At 44.1% G+C, this 16,025-nt stretch overlaps 1 protein-coding gene across 1 annotated transcript in view; it reads right to left on the bottom strand.

Annotated features, from left to right (window-relative positions):
• Positions 1-537: 537 nt before the first annotated feature.
• LOC128453774 (adhesion G protein-coupled receptor A3) overlaps positions 538-16,025 on the bottom strand; it is a 182,315-nt gene continuing 166,827 nt past the window's right edge. The window contains exons 17-19 of the mRNA XM_053436859.1: positions 14,772-14,917; positions 4,992-5,087; positions 538-4,727 (exon numbers count right to left, since the gene is read on the bottom strand). Of these exons, the coding sequence (XP_053292834.1) occupies positions 3,299-4,727; positions 4,992-5,087; positions 14,772-14,917 (1,671 nt within the window). The 3' untranslated portion in view covers positions 538-3,298. The remainder of the gene's footprint in view (positions 4,728-4,991; positions 5,088-14,771; positions 14,918-16,025) is intronic.

The raw sequence follows: 16,025 nt of genomic DNA, 5'->3' as shown, positions 1-16,025 counted from the left end.
GGGTCCTCACTGCACACGGAGAGGAAGAGATGGGGTCTGACATTTCACATGGCTCTCAGTCAGACGAATAATCTGATGGTAGCGTGCCTGGGTGGAGAGAGCGTCGCGTGGCCTTGGAAAAAAAATCCGGCTGAATATTAAAAGTGCTCAGGTGTTTCATGGCCTGTCGAACCAGGCTGTGAGTTGTGGTGCACGGAAGGAACACAGTCTCATTTGTTAGGTGGTGTACGCACATGTGGACGTCCGTGCAGTGTGCATGCATGTACACAAGGTTCCCAACTCTCTCTCACACACACAGACACACACACACAGCGGCAGTCAAGCCTGCGATCATTTGAATTCCTCCCCTGTGGTGTCTCCGTAAGACATCTCAATCTCCATCATGCTGTCAGAAGAGATAAACACGCAACAGCCGGAATTGAGAAGAAAAAACAAAGCATTTTCTCTCACTCACATCCATCGCCATGTTATGCACTCCCCTGCTCACGCTCGCATGTGGCGGACAACACAAAGACAAGCCAAAGATGCTCTCATCCGTTGCATGGTGAAAAAATACATTTATTGGAATCTGTGTCAATGTAGAAAAAAGTGAAAACTGGCTTTAGGTTTTTTGTCACAGTACCACAGGTGAATATTCCAGCAGCCGTCCGGTTAGGCGAGACTAAATCGGCGAGCTTGTTTTAGGGCAGTACGTCTGCTACTGATGACAACAGAAAGAGGTGGCCCCCAAAACCCGTCGTCTTCTCTCAGACACTGACAAAAAGCTTGGGCTGCTCCTAAGACATACCGGCAAATACGGACCTTGCCCAGCAATTAACCTAGACCAATGTCCTCTCAGTTTTATGTGGAAGGGGCTGATTTCAAAGGTTTTCGTTGTGATACTGTTACAAATCCCTTTCCAATATCTATGAAGCCAGGGCCAATAATTGCCTGCGTCCAAGGTGGCCCATAGGAGCCTGTATTATTTGATAAATTGTGGGCAACTCATAGGCTGGACCCATAATATCCCTTTTTGTTCCACACCCTGGAAATAACTCCACAGGCCCTGTGCAAAGATATGAGGTTCATGCATCATCTCTGATGTCTAACACGGCATAATTACACTATTAAAAGCCTGTCATCCTAATGAAAGGAGCATCACATCAGGAATTTTTTTCTGTCTGAACAAACATTTTTCATAATAATCACACTGTGAGTGACAATTTCCATTCTGGCGGGCCAAACGTTATTATGTGTAGTGCATTTCTAATTTCTGATATGACAGGACAAGTCATAAAGCATACTCTATGAAGTCAACTTAAAAAACTGCAACAGAAAAAAAAGGCATTTGAAAATGAAAAAACAAAAAAAAAACAGACATTTCTAAACTCAGATACTGAGCATTAACATTAAGAGGTCAGTGTTTTTTTTCCCCATACAACTTTCATTACATATAGACTTTTATTTTATTCTTAAATATCTTAAATCTCATATAAAATAATTCATCAGAAACCAATTTTATATACACAGACAAGAGTGCACACAAGATGGATGAAGAGATGGTGTGCATGCTGAGGTGCTGAAGCTAGAGCAGGGTTTGCTGTGAGATTATATGCGCTGCTGTAGAGCGTACTTTTTTTTGGGGGGGGGGGGGGGGAATTGCCTTTACTGAGGAAATGTATGACAGGTTTTGTCTGGACGATCAAACTCGATATAAGTGCTTCCAAACCAATACAGCGTCTCTTCTGCCTTCTCCACTGGGTGGCAATCCTTCAAAGAGAATGTGACCTTCATGGATCCCAAAAAACAAACTAAAGATCTACATTTCAACCTTGGCCTCTCCTGACACAAGTTATCAAAGCAGAACAGGGATGGTTATGGTTTTTCAGGAGTGGATTCTGGGATAAATCGAAGCTTAAAGTCGTGTTAAATGGAGATTACCGGTGGGAAATAGTACAGTGTTTGTTGGGAACTAGGCTTAATCCACGAGTGTGACAAAAATGAGACATGGCAAGCTGCAGCAGTTTTATCAGGTCAAAGCAAAGAATATGTTCATGGACGGGCATAAATTCACACTGTAAAAATATATATCACACAGCTGCGTAGAAGGAGGCGTGCATGCTTTGGGGCATTTATGGGACAAAAATAGAAAAAAGGAATACAATTATAAAGGGGTTGAGTTTGCAGTGGTTCCTGCCATGTCTCATTTCAGCCGGTGGTGGGGGAGGTTGTCTGAAATGTTTTATTGGTTTTTATAGACATCGGTACAGGCTGGAACATTTAAGCAGCTTCTTTCTTTCATTAATCACGTTCACACTCTCTTTGTCCTAAAATGCTTCGAGTGCTGGATTTTTACAAAGAAAATCATAACGTCACATGTGGCATGTGAGAGCAGAGCTGAGCTGACGAGTATAAAAACCTGCACACTGGTTTTCGGGGAAGAGCTCGCTGCGTGGACCCGCCTCAGTGTGGCACAGTGGGAATGAAAACTTCACACTGGATCCAATGACTCAGTGGCACCAGCTCTCTATTCACAGGGCCCACGCTGTTGCTGTTGACGCTGTTGTTATTTACTCGTCTCCCAGAGAAAAAGAAACACAACGGTGAAGACATCATACTGACGGCACGATCGATACCAACCTGGAGGAGGACGCTTAAATTGAACTTTTCTCTTTTCCCATGACCGTTAGGTAACGTGACTGGCATCCACACATCTCTGGCAAGCGACAGCATCTTTGTATACTATTTAGAAAATATCATGAAGATATTCACTGTTGCTTGACTGACAAAAAACTACCCATGAAGTCTAAGAATTGCTGGTTTAGTCGTCTAAAACATGGATGCCGAGAGTTCTTTAAAGTACTGGAGGTTCACTGTCATCGTAGAGTATTTGATGGATTCAGATTCAAACTGTAAAAAAAGAATCTTGCAGCTTGTTGCCTTTGAGCACTAACACACATATTCATACATAACCGTTCATTTTGTATATATATATAGAGAGAGATCTGCAGTTATATGGAATGATAGAAATACCTTCAATTACATCGGATGGAATCATGTGACATACTGTATATTTCACAACTTCTTCTTGATGGAAGAGATTCTGTTTTGTGTATGGATGCTCGACGGGGAGCATTAGGATGATATCAGATTTCTGTACAGTAAAACAGCACACATAAAAACATGTGGACATTGAAATAAAAATATCCCACGCTGATTGTGATGTTGAAAATGTCGTTCAATTCTTTTTTCTCAATTCTAGTAGGGTTTACGAGGCAGGACTGCTGCCTGTCCCCCCTGTTTTTTTTCCCTTCCCCCACTACACAGTAGTTTCATTCTTCCAGGGTCCAGTGCGTATATTCCCTGTGCTGTCTGAGGTGAACAGGAGTCCTTCGTGTAGGCCCCCTTTTAGAATCCCATTCTGATTGGGCGGGTTCTGGGGGTAGGATTGTCTGCGCGGGGCGTGCATCTCCAGATGGTGAAGTGTCGCCGTTGGGTCCTCCTCGGCCACTTTGCCACAGCCACACAGGAAGATGCCCGTGTCTCCTGCCTCTGCCGGGCACAGAGAAGGGAGAAGGTCTGCCTTGGCACAGCAGATATGCCTGTGGCAGGGGTTATGGCACGCCAGGGCCTCGTGCGTGGCGGCTGCCGCTGCGTGGCACGTGTGATGCCCGTCATGGTGGCCTTCGTGGGCCAGATGTGGGCAGATGTGGGCGTGACGCTCGTGTGTGCTGTGGGGGCTGTCAGTGTGTGAGCTGTGCACGCTGCCTCCGTCCACGCTGGAGGGGATGTGATAGGCGTACTCCCTCTCACTCCCTGCTCCACAAGTGCCGGCCCCGGCCCGGCGGCTGAAGTGACGGCTTTTAGTCCTGGTGCTGCTCTTTAGGCAGGGGTGCAACTGGATCCCTGGCCTGTAACCCTCGGGGTCTGCGTGTAGGAGTACATGAGTTGCTGCAGGCTCCTGCTCCATCAGCTGCTGGCTATGAAGGGCGGCGCAACACGGCGTCACCGGTGCCAGACACGTCACATGGTTTTGCGAGGATGGAAGGGCAGCATGCTTACAGTGACCTAAAGTGCCATGACCGCAGCTCATCACTGCTTTTCCCTGACATGGTGAGTCATGGTGGCAGTGGCTGTGACCATGGCTGTGCCCGGGGGTATCTCCATTCACGTTAACCTTGGGCCGGGCCGGAGCTGGCCCGTGGGCGCCAGAACAAGCGTTGGCTTGTCGTCCGGGACAACAGGAGCACCAGCAGTGCCAGACATCATCACGCTTGGCACAGTGATGGATGAGGATGAAGAGGCCAAGGGTGACGGAGAAGGCACCGTAGAGGCAGCTGAAGATCATATCCAGGAAGTGGCCTTGGGTCACGGCCAGTGCGCCGAATGTCCAGGTGGCTAAGAACAGGAAAAGGGTAAAGGCCGCAGTTCGTAACTGGGCCTTGAAGGAGTGCTCGTTGGCCAGCAGCGCGGGGTTGATGGGGATGCCCGGGCAGCCCGCAGGGCAGTGACTCCCGCCAGGCGGGGCCGTCAGGGCTCCGGGCTCGGCTCCCTGATGACAGTGGGTCGGCAAATCGACGGCGGCCAGCCTCTGCTGCTCATCCGTCAGCTGCTTGAGCTCATACTTCTTCTCGGGGTGTCGCCGCAGCTGGATGAAGGTGCACAGGAAGTAGACACATGTCACCAGGAAGATGAAGGCCGCTGGGCCGAAGAAGGCCCCCAGGCTGGGCTCCCAGGCCATCCAGCAGCTGCAACACACATCAATACCAGAGTATTTCAATAATTCATACTCACTTTTACAAATGAACTGAACTTTACAAACTCCACTTAAATAAAAGCATAATGGTGCAGGTGAGTGTGATTTGTATTTGTATATGTCATCCTTGGATACTGACATGTAATTTGGTCTTAAAAAGGTTTCTTTTTGGAATTTATTTCATTACCTAATCATGAAAGCACTTTGTTCTGATGTGTCATTCAACCTGAAAAGTGAAAGCAAATCCAGGACTTACTATGGCGCCTGCTCCCCGCTGCCATAGTTGTCGAAACTGACGGCTGCCGTGACCCCGCAGATGATGAGGGGCACTCCACCGCTGACTAAATAAAAGCTGTGAGGAGATAGAGGCACACACGGAGACAGGGAGAGAATAAGAAACTGTGAGAATAAGTTTGGCATTTACAAATCCTGTATCTCACATCTGGACTGCAAAAGCACACTGTCAAAAACATGACTGAGAAATAACATGAGACACACAAGAGAAAGATAATAATCAAACGGATCCAAACAACGTGACAGACACGAGATTACAGACGGGTGCAGAGGGTGAAGCTCTGACCACAAGTCCTCAACTTGAGGATCAAACCATGACACTGAGAAACTGACATTTTTGTCTGATATCATTTCTGGACTTGTCTCCGATATGACCATTCCTTAAAAAAGACAAACCTGATCACTGACGAGTGAGCTTCTGAGCTTGTCACCGTGTTTGTCATCACACTCTTAGGGTGCGATTGCACCACAGGTTTGTCTTTTCTGCTACAAGCCAAAGTGTAAAATCTTACGATGAAAACAATTCTGGCATTTGTCAGCACTGATTGCTGCAATTTACAGCATCTGCTGTTTACAACAGCACAGGAGATGTGAAAAGAAAAACTAGAGTTGGAGCCAGAAGGAGTTGAGAGTGAATCTAGGGGCTAATCGAGTATTAGAGAGCTCTGACTTTTTACTTGTACTGAGTAAAGCCTTGCATTTTGAGGTTGTATTCGCAAGATGGGATTATTTTTCTTGTACCATGCAGACTGCAGGTCTCGTAACAGAGGAACCGAGAAACAAAACATACTGTGTGTACTGTGTTGGTGCTCTGTGATGTTTCACGTCCCTGCAAATAAGTCAGCTTAATATTTATTGGTGGAGGGGTGGTGGTGGGTGGTGCAGAGACAGCTTCAGTAAGCTTTAGCCTTACAACAGAGCCACACTGGTTTCGATTGGGGCGTGGTTGCACCACAGAATGGCTTTCTTTTCATTTCGGCGTCCATGTTAACAGATAAGAGTGCCAACACTTCCTTCAAATCATCTTTTCACATCATGTTCACATCAAATTATCTTTCACAAAGGTTTTTCAAATTTGTATCTGTCTGAATATACATTTACTGCATGTTGTCAATTGTGAATTATTTGTTGAGCCTGTAGAAAGGAGAATTTCTGTCACCTGGGACAGACAATAAAGTTTGCCCGTCCATCCATCCATCTATCTACTGTATATCACAAACATAAATATTTGCAACCTTTCTTTTTGCTTTCCGGCTTTATATTTATTGGATGGATATGAGAGGTTGTATATTTCATCCTTTGTTTACACAAAATAAGCGAATTTTTGAAGTGAATGACGCAATTTCACATCCTCGTGTGTATTGCGCATTGCATTGACTTTATACTTCATTGTGCAGGAAAATTTGTTTTGCAGTTGGTATAAGCACCGTCAGAATTATTTGACTCGGCAAAGACAACAACCTAAAACATGTGTGTTGTTTCAGATCCCTGTGCGAGATGATAACATGTAACATAGAGACTCTCTGACCAGATGATCCTACGTTTTCAACAAAACTACTTACAGCTCTAAATTCTTAGATTGTGCAAAACTAGGTGTTTTCTCGAAAAATATATTATGGTGCTTCCTTTGGAACAGGCAGGTAGCTGAACAACAACACTCATGCCATGACATGTGTCACAAGCTATAAGAATTCAAGGCAGAAATCAAACTAATCCTCAGCTGCTCCCTCTCTGCAACGCCCTTGTCCTCTGCACTGTCATCTACTTTCCTATAAAACACTATGCCATTTCCTCTTCCTTCCTGTTCAATTTCAACCTCTGTCACCGCTCTAACCTCTCCATCTTCCTCCATCTTCGTCTTCAGTTTGCTCTCTTTCATCCCTGCCCTCTCTCTCTCCCTGCCTCTCTCTCCCTGCCTCTCTCTCCCTCGCTCCCAATCTGTCCTCCGTCACGCAGCGGCCGTCCCAAAAATTCAATTACAATCAAGATGTTTGTCTGGGCTGTTCGGTGAGGGGTGGTTCGGCGGTTGGAGGGGGCTGGAGGTGGTGGCGGCATTACTGGCCTGTCACTGCCTCTGAGTGGAACAGTTCCCTCAGGGACCCTCCTCCAACAGAAAGCCATTTACACACCCGTCAGCCAGATAAGCATAAATGAGAAGATTGAGTGCATGTTAAGGCATTCTGCGCTTTATAACACTCCTTCTGCTTTCACCCTGTAAGAGAGCCTCCCGGTGTTTCCTGCAGACCTGTGCCTAAGATAACATATGTAGCATATATGCAAAATAATGTAAAGGATGTGCGATCAAATGACAGTCCACATGCTGCCCTGTTTCTAAAGAATAAGCGCCTCCTTCGCATTAATATTCCTTCCCCTCGCGTGAACATACATCCAAATCTTTCACACTTTGAAGAACATTCTTTTTTTGGGGGTTGGCCATTCTATTAAAAAAGGGCCTTCAATCTCTGACAGAATGGCTGTGTATGCAGAGTTTTGCTTTGGAGTGAGTTTAGGAACTGTAATCATCTGATATAAATAGACCCTGAAGTGCCTTTCAGCCGGCAGCTACACTGACTCCCCTCCCATCCTCGCTGCTCCGCTTCATCCACTGTCCTCTGTTCGGTGACTATGTGCTGTCCTCTCCCTGGACCCGCTCCAGGATATTCATAGCACAGCTAGGGACAAGTGATGGCCCCATAGTTCCCGCACCGGGCATAGGCTTATGGGTAAAACTGCACTATGCAATAGCAACATACAAGCACCTTAGTCTAAAATCTGCAGTTCGGAAAGTCCTTTTATATCACTGATGTTATATACAGAGACTTTGCTCTGACCTGTAATTAACATCCGACCTGGGTGATCCCATTACAAGTGGTCAGTGCAGCTGTGTGGTCTGTTCAGGTCTGAACGCACCCCAATGTGTCCTGAGATCAGATCACTCGGACCAAATTCAGAGGCACGCGTGTGGCCACATTTTTTAGGCTGTGTGGACACACATGTGGCCTGGGCCACATATATGAAAAACTGACGACTCATCTGACATCTGCAGTTTTGAAATGAATGAACCAGGCATATTTTTATGGTTCTCAGTGTCCATACATTGATTTGAATGTGGTCGCACTGACCACCACGTAATTATTGATACGTTTCTTGAACTCATAACAGTTTGGGGCCGTGTCTCGTGATGGAGTCAGCTTATCCAACAACATGTTCCAAGCAAGGAACTTTTAGTTTTGTTGATTTTGCTGCCTTTTAGGGAGATTTCCAACGACTCCTATCATAAAAGACTCGGCCTGGCCAACATGTGCATTTACTTTGGAAGGAGGGACAAAAAGACACACAGCTGTTTGCAAGATGCATAGCGATGAGATGATGCTATGACAACTTTAATATGACATTTAAAACATTTGGAATTTTGAATACTGTTCATACACTAACTCGCTTCGTCTGACCCCGCCGGTGGTCCGACCCGACGCAGTCATTGACAACAGTTTGCAGAAAAAGCTGATTTTCTCCCTGAATATCTTATTCGCTGTTATAGGTCACAAAGAGGCAGCAATATTAAAATGAGACAGTTTCATAACCAATTACCAACTCTTTGTAGGACGTTTAACATAAGCTACACATCGAGTCCGGTTGTACTGCTACCATCTTATCATATATGAACTAAATAGAGGTCACATGGACTTGGAACTCATCACATACGAGTTGAGAGGAAAGAATACAACAGCTGTTTGTCTCGTGTGTAGGAGGTGCACTACTCAACCAACCTGAGAGAAACACTAGATGAAGCTGCTGTTGTATCTAGGCAACACAATATATCTTAATACAGCAGTCCACATTTCAACTGTTAAAAATTGGTAAAATCTTTCTGCCTAGCTGCACACATTCATTCATTCATTCCTTCTGTCCCTCCTGACTCTGCTTCTTCTCTTTCCCTCTCTATGTATCTCTCTCCCTCCCATACACACACACAGACACACACACACGCACACACATACACACCCACACACACGCACACCCACTGAGACACAAACACAGTAGCCAGGTGTGAACATATGTACTTAACAATGTCCACTTGTTATCAGATCTCTCAGGGTGGATGTTAATACCGAGTCTGAACAGGGCCAGAGTGAAGCTGCTTAGCTTAGAATAAACCAGGGAAATTAGCTACCCCGGCTCCGAAGGTAAAACTATTTACCCTCCCACACCTCTAAAGCTCAATAATGAGCTAATTAACACATTAGGCTAATAAAAAAAAGAAATTTGTAAAAAGTGGGGGTGGTGCAGTGGTGGACTGAGCCAAAGTAGCTGCTGCAAGCTGTAGCCTTGTAGTTAATGGACAGATATGAGAGCGGTGTCAGACTTCTCATGTGGCTCAGCCAGAAAAATAATGTGTGTTTCCCGAAATGTCAAATTATTTCATGTAGCAGTCTAGTGTATTAATTTCATTCCTTCTGTTGAGTGGTGATGAGCCTTTTATGATTTCAGAGGGATATTATACCTCACAAGACCGTTTCATTTTTTAATACACGTATTTCATAATTCATGCATGGTCTGCCCTTAAAACAGCCATTACTACTTTGAGAGACGACTCTACTGAAACTAAATCCAAACCAAGAGACAGCATATTTGTGATATCATCATAATCTGTTTCCTCATCTGCACTATTTAACAATTGAATTTGCATGTCTGATTTAATAGTATATAATTCTAAAGAGGAAGGCTTTTTGTTTATTTAAAGGTCGCAGTGTGTACGATTTAGGTGAAAGGGGATCTATTGTCAGATTTTGAATATAAAATAATGTTAGTGATGTTTTCACTAGTGTGTGATCAAATTGTACAAATTGTTGTTTTCTCCACCCTAAGATGGAAACAAGCAGTTGGCCCTCTCTATGGAGGCCGCCATGTTTTTTAGTACAGGGGTCACTAAACTCCACAGAGAGAGATTCTACAAAAAAGGGGAGGGCTGGGTAAAGATCTGCACCCATCACAGTGTCAGTTAATAGCCTGATTGGAGGCATCTCACGGTAAGCAGATTTCTGACAAAGGCCAGCATGATGGTCTGCTGGATATGCCATCAGATACTGCCAGGGGATGCAGGGACAGGGGGGGGGGGGGGGGGGGGGGGGGGGGAGGTAGATGAGCAGTTATAGGCTGGTTGTTTGGAAAGGAGGGGAGGAGGAGGAGCGGGTGAGGAGGAGGATGCTCAGAGGAGGATGCTCAGAGGAGAAATTGATTTGTTTCCAGCTGCTAAGTCTCACTGCAGGAGCCTGTCTGACGGGGAGCATTACAGTCAATCACTGTGGATCAACTTGACTGCCGCGCCACACGATCCCTCCGCCTGCCCCCCGACAAATTATCCCATTCACAAGCAGTGCATGATGGGAAAACCTCAAGAGCGCTCCACATAAACCCGCCCCCCCCCTGCGCCTTCCTCATCCCCCCCGAGTCAGGCAGGTGTCTGAAGATTTCGCTTTGCAAGGAAAGTGCTGCTTACGGGTTGAGGGGATCCTTATCTGATACGGGGACCTTATCCTCAGTGACTCTTCAGGAATACATTATTGGGCAGACTCCAGTTTTAATAATGTCAGATGTATGATGTCGCTCGCTTATGCATTTTTATAGATATTAGTTTCAGGTGGAATCAGTGATAAATGTCCATGTGATTGCTGCGGGTGTCGAAAATAATCATCTCAAACAGCCAACAGACACACACTGTAAAAAGCAAGTCATATATTCCAGCGGGGTTCATATCCAGTGCAGCTCCGCATGTATAAATCATTTTCTTGTGTGGGGTCATTCACTTCATGTTCTTCCAAATATTTCATCAAATTGCCGGAAATTTCGGCAACCGAACCACAGCTTGATGTTTTCCAACAGCTTAAAGGAAATGGCTCACTGAATAAAAGATTAAAGGACAAACAGGCATTTGTTACGGTGCACCTTCTGTGTGCCTCCGTGTCCCCGCTCTCAAACCTTCCCCCCTAACTAACAGGATTTTCTTCCACATCTGGAGTATGAGCTCTGCGGCACGGTGGCAATGTGCAGCGGTGCTCACACAGCACCTTCTCACCGCAGAGGAAGAGCACTGCATGTGTCCAAAAGCTGATCCTCTTAAATATGCCCAAATTTCCTGAGTCAGCAGGAAAGGAATGAAATGGGGAATGATTGAGGGGGGGGAATAAAATGACAGAAAGCTGAAAATCAATCTGTTGTGTTCACAAATAAAGTTAACCAGTTAACCAACACTTCCAATATTGGCTCAACCTGTCACACTCTGTTTGTCACAGATTCTTCCAACAACCCTTTCCCTTCCCTTCATGCAATCACAGCTCTACCTCATCCCTACCTCTGCTCAACCACATCCCATCATCCTCCCTCTCTCATCCCTACCTGCATCTATTTATCTTCCTTCTGTCATCTTACCCTCATTCCTTCATCCTGCTTCGCTCATCTCTTCACCTCAACATCCAATATATCAATTTCCATTCAAACCTTTAAATCACATATTGGTAGGGCGTGGTCCCTGCTAAGGAAATGGGAATTAATTGAGTCAAATAGGCTCAATACATCTGGCTCAGCAGCCTCTCCATGAGTTGTGATAATCAAAGTTATAGTTATACAGATATTTTTAAGCTGTTGGCTTCTTCTTCGTTCCTCCTCTTCCTGACGTTTATTGGTTTTACAGTCCAGGGTTGTGCGAGGTCTCAAACAGAATAACTGAGCCAAACATTTACTACAGACCCAGATCAGCTATTCTGGGCAAGAGTGTGTAGTTATATCTTTTGGAAAACTGCAATATCTAACCTAGAAAGAAATGATGCATCGACAGGCGAAAAGCATGGGTTCCCAACGTTTTCTGTCCGATACACATCTCTATCAGACGAGCTCAACACCATTACAGGCTTAGATGTGTTCATTTCAAATGATTTTACATTACTTCAGTTGCATTTGAACTCCTATTTTCACCTCCATTTCGAAAAAACTCTCAAGCCACACAACCCTAAGAGATACAGCTGTCCAGACATGACCACAAAAAAGGACTATAAATGCTCAAACAAGCATGCCAGGCCATTATCTCTATATGTATATGATTCTTATCCATTAAGTCTACATCAATGATCTGTCAAAAAGCAGAGGACAACATTATGAGCATGCTCAGTGAGCCTATTCTCCTGTCAACCAGACTACAGCTGCCATTGGTGTTATTGTTGCACATTACACAAAGCAACGATGGCCAAGCAGTCTGTTTTACATGTACACACAGATACACATAAACCATAGTGTTTTGAAATTCTGCACAAAAATCTTTGTTTTAGTAACTTGAAATGCGGCTTGTGGACGAGAGCCTCCAGCGCAGAGAAAAGTTTGTTTTGCAAAATATCTGCATCAGTGAGGACAGGACCTAAGGCTCCCTGTGACTCAGCTGTGGCTTTATTTAAAGTGCTCCTGTTTAACGTCATGCGAATCTAAAAATAGTTGGATGACAAGACAAGATCTGCAGGGGAAGAGGAAAACACTGCCCACTGGTATTGATGAGTCAGCGGTAACGATAAACTGATCAGATGTGTTATGTATTGAGAGCCTGTTGACCCTCAGTGAAGCAGTGCATCACCAACTGGAGCTTCTGAGCTAAACAGGCCTCAAATCAGAAATCGGACTGATTAAAAGGAATTCACTCAACACTCATGATCTCTGGCATTTATCTGCCTCATTTTCACATTAAGTGAATCATTACCAATCAAAAGCTGCACCTCTCCCCGCCAGGCGGACAGGGACTCCGATTAAAATGTAATTTCTCAACATGAGCAAACTTGTGAGAAGTCCACAAGGAGAGCCATTACAAAGAGGAAGACCTAACAGCTACGTCACCACAGAGTGAACAAAGCCAGCGGCTTGAAGGGATGCAAACTAGCTGCGGATGTCTCCGCAGATAAACAATGCAATAACTCCTCTGTGTAAAGCTACTGTTGTCCTCTAGAAGAAAGCAAGAAGCAGCAAACACCTGACAAAGTACAGAAGCTATAGCATAAATCAACAGAGGCACAAATATGCATGTTCTAAAACCCTCAGTGGAGGACACAATCACCTCTGCACAGGTCACCCAGAGAGGAGAAAGTGACCCTATAACGGATATGACTGAACTTAATCTTCAAATAAACCATGTGATGTCTGCAATTTGTCTTTGGAGATAAGATAATCTATTTTACGCAGCAAAATATATTATTATACCCTAAAATCAGTTGAGGAAAGTAAATGAGTATATAAATGTAAACTAATGTAGGCCTATCAATGTGTGATTTAGATTTCCTTTTATTACCCCTGAGTATTTCAATTTAGCTTCAATATACTATTGAACATGTTGTAATATTGTTATACTTTCATTTGATAGCTAAACAATAATTGTGAGGACTAATTTTGAAATATTAAACCAGTGGTTGCTCAATCCATGTGTTAGATGCAACTTTCCCTTTTAACTAATATCAATACTAATACTAGAACTGATATTAATACAGTTTTACAACACATAAATAAAAACAATTGAGGTGAAACAAAATAAAATTAAGAATGCTTAGAAGAGCATTTAATGTTGGGGTGGAAATATATAAATATTTTAGAGATTAAAAAAAAAGGTAAATTAAATAAAATTCGAAAATTATCAAAAAAGTCAGTGAGAAGAAAGACTTTGTAAAGTAAAAGTTTTTAAAAAAGTGACAAAGAGATGAAACTTAATTTGACCCCATACTCTGAGAAAGCACACTTAGAAAATGTGTCTTTGAGAGGGATTTAAAAGAGGATGAGGATCTCGCCAGTCAAGTCTTAGGGGAGGTTGTTCTTAAGAGTGGGTCTGGGCCCCCTCTGCCCTCAGTCGAGACTGTGGACAGGCAAGGCTTAGATAATGTTTGATGGAGCCGGGAGATAAACCCCTGGAACATTTCACAAAAGGAGCAAAGATTTAGCCCAAAGTAAAAAAAAAAGTATATATTTTTTTCATCCTCCCCTGTTAATCATTTGAAGACCCCCCCCCAGGTTAATCTTTGTAGGGGGGTCGACCTCAAGGTCTGGAACCAATGGGCAACACGACTGAACTGTATATAAAGTAGTTAGAACTAATAGTAAAGGGCTGCACACACTCTTATATGTCATCAGTATAATAATCTCATACAGGTATGATGAAAACCTGTGCCCATCCCTCAAAGCTTCACAAAGGACCCGACCCCTTACCCGCTATTATCTCCAAGTCAAATCCAAACCTGGTGTCATAGTCAGTCACAAAAAAACAAATCCTTGCGGCTGACTAGATTTCAAACTACCTGTATAAATACTGCACAATTAATTAAATATCCTATTTCTACAGAAATAAAGAATTTGTTATTTACCCACTGCCCACATGAGTTCAGTTAATTTTCACCCCAAACCTGTGCCTATGGATAAATATATTTTTTACTTTTCGGTGACCATCTTTCTTAAGTTACAGTACACATCAGGTATTCTACATACATCTCACACACTGGGTCAGGTCAGGCCCTGACAAAAATAGCGAGTAAATAATTTTGCAGCAGTAAACTGGTCCTTGGCCTCTGATGATACTCACACAGCAAGCAGCAATGACAGTGCAAGACTGATCAACAAAAAGACACACACACACACATGCACACACACAAAATACGTACACACACCTTTTTTATGTTCTGTTCCATTTTGGATGCGGTCAAGGTTGAGGAGGGTTGTTTGTGCTTACCTCAACAGGGGCTGTTTAGGGGGCGGAGGCGGGTCACCATCTTGGCTCTGCGGAGGCTTTTTGGTCACCTGTTTATAAATGTTCCTCGCCGTCACCCCGAGCCACAGCATGGTCGACAGAGACGAGTAGTGCAGCACGACCCCGACCTGAGATGGGAGCAGACAGAGGGCGCATTAAGTTTTGTTCGTTTGACTTTTAGGAACTTTTTGCTAATATATACAGTAAAGTGTGCCACTGAAAACTCTCAAGACTTGACTCAGGGAATAATAGTTAACTCTGGGAATATATGTTCAGCATCAATGTCACTCCAAGGGTGTTTCCGTAGACGTTTTCCTTCAAGACCTGGCTGCTTTGTGTTATCGTTCACAGGGAGACAATAGTACAAGAATGGAAAGGCAGGTTCAAAAAGTGCTATTGAATCATCAAGGTTGTCCCGGATGAGAGCGTTATGGTGATACTGAGAAGCTCCTTATCAGCTGAGTTGGAGGACACAAGCACCCTGAATAGCCAATGTGAATATAAATGATAGTCACATCGACAACTATCAGTGCGTGATTATTTTCCAAAATGCACTGTACACATATCTTTGCTCATCATTGTTTTAATATTCATGAATGATGTTTGAATAGGGAAACTGATCCGACTCTGTTTAAAGGCTTTGCCGGCTAATAAAAAGGCAGCAGCGAGATGAGTTGCAGAAAAAGGAGGAGTGAAAGGGAAAATGGTTGGAGGGAGAAAATTAAACCGTGTCCTTTCTCTCCACCTTAGTCAATCTGCTCATGATGTACTGGAAACCTGAGATAGCTAATCAAATGGTTTCTCTGCAGCCTGATAGGCCTGGGGACCGAGGCGAGTCTACCAGGGTCCAGATGCTAATTGGAAGTGTCCTTGAGCTGGTTATAGAGAGCAGGGAGTGGATGGTAAGTCAATCACTGCTGCAGAGTGTGGAGACCACAGAGCTTCATTAGCGCCAGGAACAGACAGCGAAGAAGTGTGTTGGTTATATGGAAATAAGAGGAGAGCAGGGGGCGGTAAAGGAAGGGGGTCGTTCGTACAGTCTCCAGGAATAAGACAGGACAGCCATGCCATCAAGCACAGAACTAATATATCAGTAACCTATTTAACCCAATTTTAACTACTTAATAAGTATTGATAAACAGAATCTTCATAGTATCACCTTGTGTTGAACAGGTTTGAGTGGTGTCACCACTTTAGTTTGAAAAGCTGCTTATTTGTTGGGTGCAGTCCTGGATG

The sequence above is a fragment of the Pleuronectes platessa genome, chromosome 12 (assembly GCF_947347685.1).
Source record: "Pleuronectes platessa chromosome 12, fPlePla1.1, whole genome shotgun sequence".
NCBI lineage: Eukaryota > Metazoa > Chordata > Actinopteri > Pleuronectiformes > Pleuronectidae > Pleuronectes > Pleuronectes platessa.
This window is presented reverse-complemented; position numbering and strand designations above follow the sequence as displayed.